Source organism: Melopsittacus undulatus, chromosome 6 (genome assembly GCF_012275295.1).
Source record: "Melopsittacus undulatus isolate bMelUnd1 chromosome 6, bMelUnd1.mat.Z, whole genome shotgun sequence".
NCBI classification, from domain to species: domain Eukaryota; kingdom Metazoa; phylum Chordata; class Aves; order Psittaciformes; family Psittaculidae; genus Melopsittacus; species Melopsittacus undulatus.
The window spans coordinates 47082572-47097000 of NC_047532.1; the positions used below are offsets into that span (position 1 = coordinate 47082572).

Sequence of the window (14429 nt, forward strand, 5' to 3'; positions counted from 1 at the left end):
GGGATATTTGCAGCTGGTGAAATGCTCCATTAGGTGTCCCCTGGCTTGGCTGTGTTGCTGAGCAAAGGCAGAACTGGTTTGACCAGGTGCTAAGTCCCTGCTGCCCATCAAGAGGGGCAGCCTTTTCCGTGGAGCAGATTTCAGCCAGAATAAGGTAATTCCATCACGGCTTGTACGCTGCCCCTTGGGCTCACAGAGCACTCTGCTATGGCCCTGGGACCTGCTGTGGGCTGCTTCTAGTTCTCTCCAAGCTGGGATTTTACAGGCAAAGAAAGATGTCACAGTAGCTGTGTCCTGAGTGTGGGGCTAGGGTCTGCAAGACACACACACATCTCTTTCTTGCAGCTGCATCTCTCCTGTCCAGGTACAAAATGCCATCTCCATCACTGGTGACAGTATCTGCTCTGCTGACACTACATGGAACCAGTGTCAGACAGGAGCTGAAGGAGGTGGTGAGGGGGAGGCAGGAAAATTTAATGTTACTAGCAAAGCCCTGGCTGACAGACACATCTACAACATCAGTAGCATCTTCTGCATCTCATGCTTTTTTGCCCTTGGGTGATTCATCCTGGCCTTGGTAGAAACACATGCTGTCCAGCATTGTGCTGGATGGGGGATGCAGTGCTGGGGCTGTGTGGCTTCTCATTGTAATGTCTGGCTGCAGCCAGCCCTCATCCTCCTCCATCACTATGAGCGGCACAGCCAAAGGAGCACCCCTGGGTGACACGGCCTGATGGGAACCTGCAAAATCCCAGTTCTCCTGCCAGGTGAAAAAGCATTTCAAGTCTGTGCTAGCCCTGATTAGCAGAATTATGGTTGCCATGGTGCCTGAATACCTGCTTAGAGAGTGCCTGCCTTCCCTGGACCTCCAGCAGACCTGGGGGGAACACGCTGTGGAGCAGAGGCCAATTTTGCTGTTCCCTAGAAAACTGATCACTTTTATCCCAGTGGATGTTGAAATGTGGTGTGTGGGTTTTGGGTTTGTTCTCCCAGCCCCACCTTTCCTTCTTTCTCCTTTTAGCTCAGTTTGTGGTGGAGGAAAAATGCCCTTTCCCACTTATTTCTCAGATGAACTGTGGGGCTTTAGGTGCAGCAGTTGCTGCAGGGAGAAATCCTGGGCTGTGAGCAGGGTGTCCAGGGTACCAGCCCTGCATCACCTAGGGATGCAATTAGCTGTCCTAGGGGAGCAAGGGCTCTTTCTGGCTCCTTTGCTGGCTACCTGCACCCTGGAAAGTGTGCTGGCAAGTTATGACCAGCTTAGAAAAAGGGACGTGGAGATCTAGAAAGAGCTGACACTACTGGGAGAGGTGAAGATGTCACCTGCTTGGGCTGTGCGAGAGGGGATTACAATGCTGACATGAGATTTTGGGAATGAGTACAGCTTTTATGCAGTGGAAAAAGGCCTCTTGGTAGTTAGTGACTGGAAAAGCACAGGGTAACAGTGGCCAAAAAATATTACTGGAGGAGGGTGTCCCTCACCGGACAAGGAAGTGTGGGTAGGCTCTGGGGCTTAAATGACAGCAGCACTGCTTTGGAAAGACCACCCTGCTGGTCTGCATTCACCTCTGCCTACGTTACTCCAGAATAACCCAGATCCAGGTCTGAGTGGCCCTTCCTTGCCTTGGGAAGATTTGCAATACCCTGTGAAGGGGCTGCTCATGTTTGCTTCAGTGACAGAGAGGGATGCACCCTGGGGGTTCTTTGCTATAAGATGGTATGGAGAGAATAAGTGACTGTGCCTCAGTTTCCCCTCTCAGATGCAGTATCACTCTGTGGCTTGGTGGTTTTTCTGTGCTCAGGACCAGAGGGTGTTAATTAAAATGGCAAAGCAGGGGAAGGAATGAGGAGCTGGGGCACAGACAGCTCTGTAAAAGGCTGTGCTGGTCTGCCCTGCAATTACAGTGAGTGATGTGCCCTTGAAAAGAGCTGGGAGTGGAAGCAGTTGGCTATTAAGACTGCAGCTCTCAAGCTTCAAAGTGTCTGGTTGTTTTTTTTTTTTTCTTTTGGCTTCTTCATTCTCCTGGCAATGCTGCAGAGCCAGCCTCGCTCAGCCACTGTGTTCCAGCCTTAACCCACATGTGGAGTGATCCACATGGCAGGGACCTCTGCACTGGCTGGCTTGCTGGGAGGGATGACTGCACAGCAGGGAGTGGGAGATTGGAGACATCCTTCAGGCTGGAGTTGCGCAGGGAACCTTGTGTGTGCCTCTGGCTTGCCTACATACTGCTAAAGTTTCCAGCCCAGAGAACCCTGCTGCCACCCTGGGCAGGGTTAATGTAATAAAGTACCTGATAAGGGTAATAGGCTAAAGGATCATGCTTTCATGTGCGGTTCACCCTCTTTAAACAGTAGAGGAGCAGCAGCAGAAGAGGGGTTGCCACCTCCTGGCTACTTGGTTTTTTAGAAAGTTGAAAACCAGATAGCACTGAAGCACTATCAGGCCTGCAGAGCCTTGGGGGAAGGGGCTGTAGGAAGAAACAGATGCTGAGCAAAAAATGTAATGTGCAGTCTCTGAGAACTATCAACTCTTCCCAAAAAATTATGACAGCAGGTAGTGTGGGAACAGTGATTGAGGCCCAAGTTATGTGGGATACTCCAGCAGGCTGATGTGAATGGTGAAGAAAAAGGGGAGGCGAATGGAGAAAGATCCCCAGTCCAGTGGTTCTGGTGTCCCAGCAAAGCAGAGGCTGGGAAAGCTGGACCTTGGGCAAGCAGGACAGAGACATCTCTGGCCACCTGACAGCCAGGGTCTGGCAACTTGGGGGGATGGATGGGCCCATGGTTCAGCTCTGAGAGAACCCAGCTCTGTTTGGTCCTTGCTCTTTGCAGACCAGGGGGGCCAGAAAGCAAGGGGAGGCAGATGAGAGATGGAAGAGAAAGGATGGCAATTCAGAGGTTTCCAGGAATGCTTAGTCCCCTAATGCAGTCCCTCAAGTGAGCTTTTGCTCAGGCTCCTGCTGCCTCAGCAGTACAGTACAACCTCTAGCACTACCGTACTGCCTGAGCACTAGCATGGATGCCCCTGCTTTGGGCATCCCCTGGGAAAAAAGCAACCTGTGCGCAATCCAGAGGCAGGGACAGAAAACCCTGCCCATCAGCTACTCTTTCTGGCTCCGCAACCCAGGGGTTGTGGCCTGCAATGTGCTGGCTCCCTGGCACTGTTGCCCAGGCCAATATCTGCTGAGCCAGCCCTCCTGAGCCCCTGCCAGCATTGCCCAGCTGCTGTCCTTGTATCCTGTCCCTGTGTTTTAGCTTGTGTCTCTCCCCGAAACAGGTGAGGTTTCATTACCTTTGTCACTGCCATAGCAGCATGCATCACCTCTTCTCCTTCCCAGTTTTAGATTCTATTTCCAGCTTGTTGGTTTCAAGTAGGGTGCACAGGGGCCAGGTCGGGTACTCTCAAGGCTTTCAAGATCTCAGTGTCATATCAAAATGGGTAGAAAAAATATCTCCAGGGCTTTGAGGGATCAGTTCCCACTGTGTGCATCACCCCTTTGGGCTGCTCCAAGGCACATTGTCCCCATCTGCCAGTCCCCTTCCCTTGTTACTCTCCTTTGGTTCTATTTCATGAGCCAATAGGGAAATGGAGTGCTGCATCCCCCTCAGCATGCAGCTGGAGCCCTGCAGCCCAAGGGTGCTCTGGAGCAGTATGTGCTGTTGACATGGGTGACTCCCAAGCAGGGGCTGTGGTGGGTGCCTTGCTCAGCCTGTGCCCAGTGGCTCTGGGGACATTTGCACCCAGACATATGTTGCCAACCATCTCTGCTTGCAAGCAGGCTCTATTTGCTTCTTTCTGCAACAGCAGTGAGGCAGGGATACTTCAGCAGGCACCCAGTTTCCTGGGAAAGAGGGCACCAGTGGGAACTTGATGCCTCAGTTTCCCCCTCGGGCTGTGGAAGGGAAGAGGAGTGACTGAACAGTGCTGCTCCCATCTGCTATGTGCCCTGGCATCAGGACGGGGATCTGGGTGTGCAGGATCTCAGGGGCAGCTGAAGGCCACCAAATCCAGGCAGCTCTTGGCAGTGCGATGCTGGGCTTAGTGGTGCAGTGAATTGTGCTGGGACTCAGCCTCGGTGGGAGGGGGGAGCACAGGGCTCTTTCTCTAAGATCCCTGTCCCACCTCATCAAATGCAGCCCCAACGGAGGCTCTTCCAGCTCTATCCTGCACGGCTCAACCAAAAACCTCCGAGGACAGAGCTGGGACAGCCCGAATGGAGGAGGGTCCTAGGCATGCCAGAGCCCTTCAAGATGTCAACCCTGGGAGAGCACAGGGTCCCCCTGAGCCCTGTCACCCTCGGAGGGGATGAAGGGACCGCTGCGGGTACCTGTGCCAGCGGTGCTGCCCATGCCGCGGGACGGCAGTGCCCTCTGCCGCCGCTCTGATCTGTGCGCCGCAGCCTTCCCGGTGTCACCCCCTTACCCTGACCCCCACCCGCAGCTTTTCCCCATCTCTGAGGGTCCGGGGCGGGCTACAGCGCCCGATCGCAGCGGAGCCGGACAGCCCCCGCACCGCAGCAGCCAGCCCGGCCGCTCGGCAGGCGGGGCGGAGCCGGGGGGGCCAGCGGGGTGCGAGCTCGGGGGAGCGCCGTCGGCTCTAGGCTGGGCTCGGACCGGTAAAGCACGTGTTAGAGGAGAGAGGAGCTGCGGGTGGAGCGGGGACACGCAGCCCTGCCGCTCGTCGTGGGACGCAGGCACGCGTGAGTTTGTGCATGCATGTATGTGTGCATGTGTGTGTGTGTGCATGGATTTGTGTGCATGTGTATGTGCACGCATGTGTTTGTGCATGCATGGGTCTGCATGCTGCTACAGAGCAGGAGTATTGCCCTGTGACCAAGGCGTATCAGCAGATGGGGTGCCAGCACAGAGGATGGGCAGGAGTGCAGACAGACTGACAAACAATGGGAACAGGGAGGAAGCAGATCCCAGTGCAGAGCTAGGGGCAGCAATGTGAGTGGAGCAACATACTTGCATGAAAGTGTGACAGAAGCTGTCTGGAGCCACCTGTTTCACAGGGGAGTGACTGGGTGACCCAGGGTTGCACATCTGCTTCTCCCTTGGATGAATCTGGACAACTGCACTGTGTGGGCCACGATTCCTGGCAGTGGGGCTGATCCATGCATTACTCACCACAAAGACCACACAAATGGCAAATACCTGTGTTGCAAAGGCTGCTGGTGGGGCTTGAGATGGCTGCACCACCGTCCACTGGGATTCTCTTAGAGGCAATGGAGTTTATTACATTAATGTTATTTCCTCCCTCTTTCTGAAGAGCATCTTCTTGCCAGTGCTGCTTTGCAAGCAGCGACTCAGCCCTCCATAGGGATAGGGTCTCAGCACCAGGTTTTGCTTGCCCAGTGGTGGGAGAGGAAGTCCCCAGCACCCCTGTAGCTTTCCTGCCAGCCTGTCGGCTGACTGAGGACGAAAGGCAGAAGGTGGGTAAGGGTAGGCGTCTGAGCTTGGAGGGGAGAGCAGCGGCAGGATTTCATTAGCCTGCCTCTTAAGGCAGTGAAGTATCCATTCCCTCCCACGCTCCCTCCCCAGCCCAACCTCATCCGGCGCACGGGTGGTGGGACCTGAGCCTTCATCTAGATCTGCCCAACAAGCTGTAAGTCCTTCTTGGGTTGGAAAATCAGTTTTTCCTTCTTGCAGTTTTATGGTTGCACTGTCAGCCCCTTTGCACAGCTGGTAGAGTTGGAGCTGGGATTGACTTTTGGGGTTGGCTTTGGGGCTGTGTTGTGCTTTGCTTCAGGAGCAGGGAGAGAGGACAGCCCTGCTGACATACCTCCAGCAACAGGGGAAAGGGGCCAAGGTGGGCTGGGGAGCTGCCAGTGTTACTTGTGCATGAGAAATGGGACAAGGAGTGCTTGGTGTCGTGGAAACCATGACATTTGGGAATCCTGGAGACAGGTTGCAGGGAGATTTTGGGTTGTTTTCCGAAGGAAAGGCTGAGGCTGGGACAGGATGGGAGTGAGGGTGCAGAGCTGTGGTGATCAGCAGCATCCTGACACCAATGGAGAGAGTGGCAGAGGGAGCTGGGGCAGCAGAGGGGTTGGGAAAGCGTCCTGCAGACCTCCCTGTCTCTCTTCAGCAATGAATCCCTACGTCAATTGCTCTGGCCCTGAGTTTTCCCTGTCTCAGCAAGACTTTCCCATGGAGCCTGTCAGCCCTCATCTCTGCAACAGGACTCACCCAGAGACCTTGTTTGACCCCAAGGATGCCAATCTGACAGAGGAGCAGCTGCGGGACAAGTACCTGGGACCTCGACGGTCCAGCTTCTTTGTCCCAGTGTGTGTCATCTACCTGTTGATCTTCATGGTGGGGGCTCTGGGCAACATGCTCACCTGCATTGTCATCCTCCGGCACCGGTTCATGAGAACACCCACCAACTACTACCTATTCAGCCTGGCCATGTCTGACCTGCTGGTGCTGCTGCTGGGGATGCCACTGGAACTGTATGACATGTGGAGCAACTACCCCTTCCTGCTGGGCGCCAGCGGCTGCTATTTCAAGACACTGCTCTTCGAGGCCGTCTGCTTCGCCTCTGTCCTCAATGTCACGGCCCTGAGTGTGGAGCGCTACATTGCCGTGGTGCACCCGCTCAAGGCCAAGTATGTGGTGACCAGGAACCATGCCAAGAGGGTCATCATCACCATCTGGGTCTTGTCTGTCATCTGCTCCATCCCCAACACCAGCCTCCATGGCCTGCAGTCTCTCTATGTGCCAGGACGGGGGAGAGTGCCTGATTCAGAGATCTGCACCCTGGTAAAGCCGCGCTTGACCTACAACCTCATCATCCAGATTACCACCATTGTCTTCTTCTTTCTGCCCATGGGGACCATCAGCATCCTCTACCTGCTCATTGGGCTGCAGCTCAAGAAAGAAAAAATGCTGGAGGCCCTGGGAGCCAAGTCTGGCAGCAGCCATGACTGCCACAACACCCAGGGACAGAAGAAAGTCAAGAGGAGGCAGGTCACGAAGATGCTGTGTGAGTTTGACACTGGGGAATCCAATTCTGGGGATGGGAAGAGATGGGGTATCTCCCAAAGCTGTGCTGGGAGGATGCTGAGGGGAAACTGAGGCATGGCCAGTCCAGAGTGCTGAGGCTGGGTCATCCCAGAGGAAGGCTGCAGTGCTCACCTGTGAGGTGTTGGGGCAAAGGCAGATCTGTTGGATCCATTTCAGTGGTGAGGATTGCTCATGCCCAGGGTGCATGCTACCTCCCAGCCATAAGACCTCCGTTCCTTAAGGACAATGTTGAGTAAGAAAGGAGGTGGGTTGGGATGGGGGAACCTGCTCCCTGTCCCCCAGTCCAGACCTTGCATGCTGGTGGTGGTGGTGGTATTTCCCAGAGGAGCACAATTCCTACCCAGCCCTGCAGCAATATCCCAGGGCCATGATGCACAGACCCATCGCTGGACTGGAGCATCCCTCCATCCCACTGCTTTGCACTCTTGCTCCCCTCCCCAGCACCATCCCTGCAGCCTCTGGCCCTCTTCCCAGCAGTGGGAGCTGCCGCTCATTGGTAGCTGTCTCTCCCTGGCATGCTGACCTCTGCATGCCCCCAGCCCCATGATGGCACAGCGATGGCAGGTTGCCTGACCCAGTCCATTGGCAGGGCCAGGGCTGCCTTTCTGCTGTACCTCAGACAAGTGGTGACTCCACTTCCCCCAGCACCATGTCTGGGAAGGGGACAAAGGAGGACTTGGCCCCACTGTGGCACAGAGGTGCTGTGTGGCATGAGTATGGCAGGACAGGGGAACCAGACACCACCCTACATCACCCTCTTTCCTCTCCATTGGAAAAGCTGGGTTATTAAAACAAACCAAAACCAGAGCTCAAGGGAAGGGCACAAATAGCTCTTTGCTCCTTGGACTTTGCCGGTGAAGGTGGCAGGGTTCCCGGAGACTCGATGCCCACAGGGGCATCCCTGACCTGTGCTGCATGTCCCTAGGACTACTGCAGGGCCAGCCACCTGCAACAGGGAGCAGAGACCCATGGCACAGCAGTGCCTGGAGCAGCCCTGGCAGGAGATAGAGAGGAGATCCTGTCCAGAGCTCTAGCCCCTCCACAGCAAGTCAAAAAGACACTGAAGGAGCCCTTCCCCTCTCCCCATTCCTTTCTCCTATGCTTTTTTGTGTGTTATTTGCTTTGGCCAAAGCTGAAATGGGGCACTGCTTGTCAGGGACTGGAGATCCCTGGCGGAGGAACTCCACTCTTCCAGTAACACTGGCTCCTCGGCTCCCCACAGTTGTGATCGTGGTGGTGTTTGGGATCTGCTGGGCCCCCTTCCACACTGACCGCCTTGTCTGGAGCTTCATCTCCACCTGGACGAGCCATATGCTCCATATGTTCCAGTACGTCCACATCATCTCTGGTGTCTTCTTCTACCTGAGCTCAGCTGCGAACCCCATCCTCTACAACCTGATGTCCACCCGCTTCCGGGAGATGTTCAAGGAGGTGATGTGCCACCCCCGCCACCGTTTGCTGTGGTCACGGAAATACTCTCCCAGCATCACCCATGCCACCACCCGCAGCACCGAATGTGAGCCCATGCCCAGCACCAATGGGCTGCCCCTCTCCGATGCTGAGGAGTATGAGCTGGAGGAGGTGGAGAGAGGCCAGCCTACCACCCATGCAATGTCCCTCTGCTGAAGAGTGTAAGGATAGAGGGGAGCTTGACCAGCTTTCCTCCGCACCAGCATCCATCTGACTCTGGTACCCATCTGGCAGTGGGGAGCAGGGTAGGAGTCATGCAGGGGTCCCCACCTCTCTGTGCTATCCTCCTTGTATGTGAAGGCTGGTTTTCTCAGCAATGCTGCTTGAGGATATGGCAGTGGTGGCTGTGCTGTGCCCTGGATGTATTGCACCCACTGCATTCAGCACCAGGGCTGGTTAAAGCCAGGGCATCACTGGTGGTGTGGGAATGGCTTCTACAGCAGGGATATACCAGCAATCCCCAAAACATCCCATCCCTCTCAGCCCAGTGAGGTGAACCCATGGATGCAGGTGTTGAGAGTCTCAGGCACCCCAGGCTGTTTTAGGACACCATGCTGGACAGGACCCCCAAGAGGCACTTGTGCTAAGGCTGACACTCATGGAGGTGGGAGAGGTTTGCATGGGAGGAAGTGGGTTAAAAATGGTCTGTGGGTACCTTCTCCCCCCAAGCCTCCTCAAGGGTCTCTGGCACTGATGCACCCCTGATTTTCTTGCACTTCAGTGATGCCAACCGGTGTCTGCCTGCAGTGTGCCAGTACAGCTCCCTGCTCCCAGCCTTCCTCTGGCCTCTCATCTGCAGCCCCAGAGGGCGAGAGAAGCAGCACAGCTGCTCCCTCCAGAGCTGGAGACTGCAGGGGAAAACACTGGACAAGAGGAGCCCCAGGCTGCCTGCAGTGCCCAGGCACATCTCCATGCCTGTCCCCCTGCCACATGAATACACCCTGTGCTTTCCTCTCTGACCTGCATCTGGTGGGTGCCCCCCTCCTCTTCCTCAGCCCGCCATGGCCCTCTGCAACCCTGGGGAATGCAGGGAGCCCTCCTCCATCCCTGCCTGCACGGACCTCATTGAGAATTAAAAGAAGCTGTTGGACTGATTTGTGTCCTGGTTGTGTCCCTCAGGACCCAGCTTTGCTACCAGAACAGGACTGAACCTGAGCCATCCTTCCAGGGGGTGATGGGCAGGCCATGTTACAGGGCTTTCTCACTGGCTTTGCCTGTGGGCTCTGCTGTCACAGTGTGTCTACAAGGCTGGGTGGGATCGGGGCATGGCAGGGAAGGTGTGAGTGAGATCCATGCACCCTTCCCCATCTCCAGGATGCTCAGGCTGAGCTGGGATTGGGAACATTGCAGAGTGGGAGCTGCCTCTGAAACAGTGACTATCACTCTGTCCCCCAATATGTGGCTTGGAAAATGTCACAAAAATGCCAGGGAGTGCAGGTTGGCTGGTCACGCTCTCCCAGGCTGGAAGGACCCATTGATTTACTGTCTGAAATCGATGTCACTGGCTTCCCAGCATATGCAAGGTCCTCCCACAGGATCAAATATTGAGTCTCTGAAATGCCGCCTGAGGGGCTGTCCAAACAGCTTGAGATCTTGCCTTACATGACTTCCCCAGCTCCAGTTCCAGCCAGCTGGGGAAGCTGCCCCAGGCTCGACATCCCATGGCTGTGCCTCCGAGCAGGACAGATGTGCCGTGGGACTTGCCCAGGGACCTGAGCAGAAATACTGGGGGAACAAGCTCTGGGCAGAGCGCTTGCAGCTGCTACTCTGCTTCCAGCCCCTCCAAAGCACATCACACAGGGCCACAGCCAGGCCAGCGACCAAGAACAGGCAGGATCTGGGGCTTGCAAACTCCCCCCCACCCCCATTGACCCAGTCCCTGGCTTGGGGGCAGTTTGGCCAGCTTCCCCACTCCCCATCCCCACAACAGGGTCTGCCGTGGGCAAAGCCATACCTCAGCTCTTGTGGGGTCCTGCTGGGTGATGCTGGGTGAGGGAGAGTGTGGGGCTGCTGTAACTCTGCCCTTCGGGGTCCTGCAGGCTGCTCACAGCCTCTCTCTGGAGGATGTCAGCGTGGCCAAGGGCATTGAATCCGTCTATTTCCTTCCCTCTCCAGCTCCCAGCATTGATGGTCCTGGCAGGGGACAGTCGTGCATGGCTTCTCATCACTGCTGCACGGTTGGACATGACTGATGCCTCCTTGGTGGCCATTATTGCCCCATCTCACTTCACCCAGACACTTCCCCGACTGCATATCTCCAGGGAATGGCTTTTTAATAGGAGGTCGATAGCATTCTATTATGTAGTGACAGCCACCTGCGTGAAGCTTCAGGGTCCCTTGTGCTGCCAGTTGAGAGGATGCATCCCCCTGCTCATGAGTATCTGGGCTGTGTGAGGATACAGCTGTAGCTGCTGCAGCTCAAGCTGTTTGGTCAGTGCCAGAGAAAAGTGTGTGTGTCCACAGGTGTTTTTTTTTGAGGGGAGGGAACCCTGGGGCTCAGCACAACTGGAGTGGAGTTCAGAACAGCCACTGGCTTTGCCTTTACCCACCTTTATGTCCCCCACTGCCATCCCATGATCTGGGACTTCTTATCCTCCTTAGCTACTTCAAATCCTCCTTGCTGAGATGCAGGAGGGGAGTGTGCAGCAGAGGCCCCAGGGTGTTGGACAGTGATGCTGGGCCTGAAAAGCACCACGAAGTCTTGCCAAAGCCACATCCAGTGATGCAGCATGGCTGGTGGCACCTCCTGGGTGCAGGCAAACTGCCTCCCTGCCCGGGGTTCTGCAACGGCATGTGGAGACAACCCAAGTCCCCTGGTACCACATGCCAGCCGAATTCATGAGAGATGCTGCAGTCCAAGGCTCCCAAGCAAATCCTTTAATCCCACAATTAATTTTAGTAACAGCTGCAGCCAGGGCATGAAACCTACTGAAAAAGGAGCTGATCTCCCCAGGGACAGTGGGTTCATTGAAAGAGTCTGACACCTCTGCCTCGCCAGGAAGGCAGTGGCTGCTGGCTCCTGCCTCCCTCAGGGTCGTTACAGCCCGCAGGAAGGGCATTACAGAGCCTGTTTGTTCCGATGCTCCTCACTGCTCTGCACCCCTGTGGTCAGCCTGGTCCCCTGCCACCTTCCCGGTGTCGAGAGGGATTACTCCTGCCTGGGAGGTGGTATGGAAGCAAAAAGCCCTGCAGGGGGAGGCAGCAGAAGGCACGGATGGAGTTGTTCCTGCTTCTCCAACCCATGTAACTGGCTGGGGTGATCAACCAGCACTCCAGGGTGGCTGTGGCAGAAGAAGGATCCCAAAACACTGCCTGGGAGTTCTCACCAACTAAATGATCTTTTCAGGACTCAAGAGAGCCCAGAGGGGACAGAGCAGAGGGACATATCAGAGCTGGGGAGCTGCTCAGGGCCTTCATTCGGAGCTGGATGAAGCATCTCTCTGTCCCTGCAACATGGAGCACGTGACAGGGTCAGGCTCCACGCCACCGTCTCCTCTCCAAACACTTAATTTCCAAAGAGCTGTTCCCCAAAAGCTGTCCATCTGTCCTCCCAGATTTATAGCAGTGTCTGTCCAACAGCCAGTTCCTGTCTAACTATCCGCTCCTGGCACCCAGGGGAACCCTCCTGACCTTGTTCCCACTCAGCACCCCCACAGTGAGCACCCATCTCTCTTCCATCACCCCCAGCTCTGCTACTGGAAGACTTCCTCTCTCCCAGCAGCTCCTGGAGCTGTTTTTCACCCTGCTAAATGCCCTGAGTGACACAGTACCTCTGGAGCTTCCAATGAAAAGATTTATCACTGTAGCTTTGAGGATTAAAAAGCAATCCATCTATGAGGCTGCTCCAGCCTTGTAAGGCGCTTTTTTTTGTGTGCTGTGGTTGTTTGCAACAGGCATGGGATGTTGTTTTTTTTCCTCCTTTACTGAGCCAAACTCAAGTTTTACAGCAATTGCCTTGTGTATTTGGAGTCATGATAGATGGCTCCAGAGAGCGCCAGCGGATTTTTTGCTGCCCCTCTTCAGTAAGCCAAGGGAAGGGTTGTTTTCAGTGTCCTTTGCACAGCCATGGTATGGGGCAAACTCATAAAGCATACATTTGTCAAAGCCCTTGAGTGCCTGGGAGCGAGTGATCCCTGTCTGGGGCCAGGTGGGGGGGTGCATTTGGGCTGCCTGGCCATGGATGTGGCACAGCAGCCTTTCCCACCAATATCCCAGCCTTTGTGAGGGGAGCAGGGAAGCAGGAAAATGTAAATGTCAGGAAACTGCAGGATGAGCTGGGTTTGAGCTCGGCACTGATCTAGGCTGTTTTTTGAACCGTATTTCAATTCTTCCTCTTACTCCAGTGGCAGCGAAAAGCTAACACCTAGTGCCTACTGGTGATGGGCAGCATAGAGATAGGCAGGAGCACAAATGGACAGCAAGAAAAATAGTTATGATTTTATTCTGCTGCTCAGGGATACCTGTGGGCTCAGGTTTTAGCCCAGTGCCAAAGACAGCCCATATTCCTGACTGGCTCCTCAGTGGCTTCCCAAAGAGGCAGGGCTCACATAAGAGCCAGCTTTCCAGGCAGCCAGGGAGGGTAGGAAGAGGTGGTGTAGGGAGCACAGCCCATCCCGAGGGTTTGGATGGAGTACCTCAGCAATGGCTCCAGTGCTTGGGTTGACTTGTCCATGGTGCACTGTGACTGTCACCTACACTTGGGATGGTCTTCTCCACATCACAGCAAATTCAACATCCCTGGAGGGGCCAGGCCATGTACAAGGAAGGGATGATCTCCCCGTATCCCACCTCTCCCCATAGTAGGGTACTCAGGGAAGGGACACACTGGGGTTACAGGGGCAAAGGGCATCTCCAAGAAGTGAAGGTCTCTGTGTTGTTTAAGGGCCTCCCTGCCCGAAATCCCACCGTTCTTATGGCAAGGTAATAGGAAGGACAGATGTGCAATGCACAGTGCCCTTCCCTACAGCCTAGCAGCAATATGCAGGGACAATTTCACGGGCAAAGTGGCCCACTGAAGCCACTGGGCACTTCCACAAGCATCACCTGGGGCAGGGTTAAAACTCCACTGCAACGGTTTAGAAGAGACAGTCTGTCTGGTTAGCCCATGCCTTCTGTCCTGATGTGTTGTTGCTACAGATGACAAAATTTACATCAGAGGAGCCTGCGTGATGCTTAATTTGGTTCATGGGAACACTTTGGTTAAGAATAAAAGTGATGCATAATTAGCACAGCAACAAGTGGATTAAAGCTGGATGGATGGCAGAACTCCCAGGGCAGGTAGGGACTACTAACAACTGGCTGTGAGGCTGGGGGATAAGGCGCAGCCCAGAGGTCCCCCATGATAGCTGAGCAGGTCCCTGGGGCTTGGGGAGTGCAGGTGGAGGATCCTCAGGGTGACCTGGAAGACAACAGTCTGCAAAGGGCTTCTCCACTGCCCACAGAAGCCATGCTTACTATCCCCAGCACACATGTCCTATGGGTCTGCCCTGATCCTCTGTGTGAGATGCAGAGGATGGAGGCACCAGCTCTCAGGTCCTCTCTGTGGTGGAACAAATTCCAGAATGAAGAGGAAAGCTAGGATGTCCAGACTGGAAAAAGCTAACTTTTATCTAGTTTTATGTATATTTAGGACCAGCAAAACATGAGCATAAGTTCTCAAGGGCAGTGGTGGAGTCCTTTGAGGAAAATGCCTCCCCACAGATTGGGTGCTTTTCCATAAGGTCAGCTGCTCTTCAAATGTGCTTTTGAGAGCATTTGCTTCTGCTAAGTACCTGGTCTGTGTTACAGAGTCAGGAAGGGAACAACAGCCCTTGCTCCTCCACTCCACTGTGCCCAGATGGCATCTTCCCCTCCCTGGCACACAAAGCATCCAGCAATACCTGCACTGACCCCCTCCAAACTGAGTTTACAATGAAAACAAGTAAAGACTCAAG

The 14429-nt window shown here is 54.9% G+C and overlaps 1 protein-coding gene across 1 annotated transcript; it reads left to right on the forward strand.

Annotated features, from left to right (window-relative positions):
• The first annotated feature begins 6090 nt into the window (after positions 1-6090).
• On the forward strand, positions 6091-9323 carry NMUR1 (neuromedin U receptor 1). Its single transcript, XM_005142331.3, has 2 exons — positions 6091-6985; positions 8249-9323. Exons 1-2 carry the CDS (start codon positions 6091-6093, stop codon positions 8650-8652), a joined length of 1299 nt encoding a protein of 432 aa, XP_005142388.2. The 3' UTR covers positions 8653-9323.
• Positions 9324-14429: the final 5106 nt, after the last annotated feature.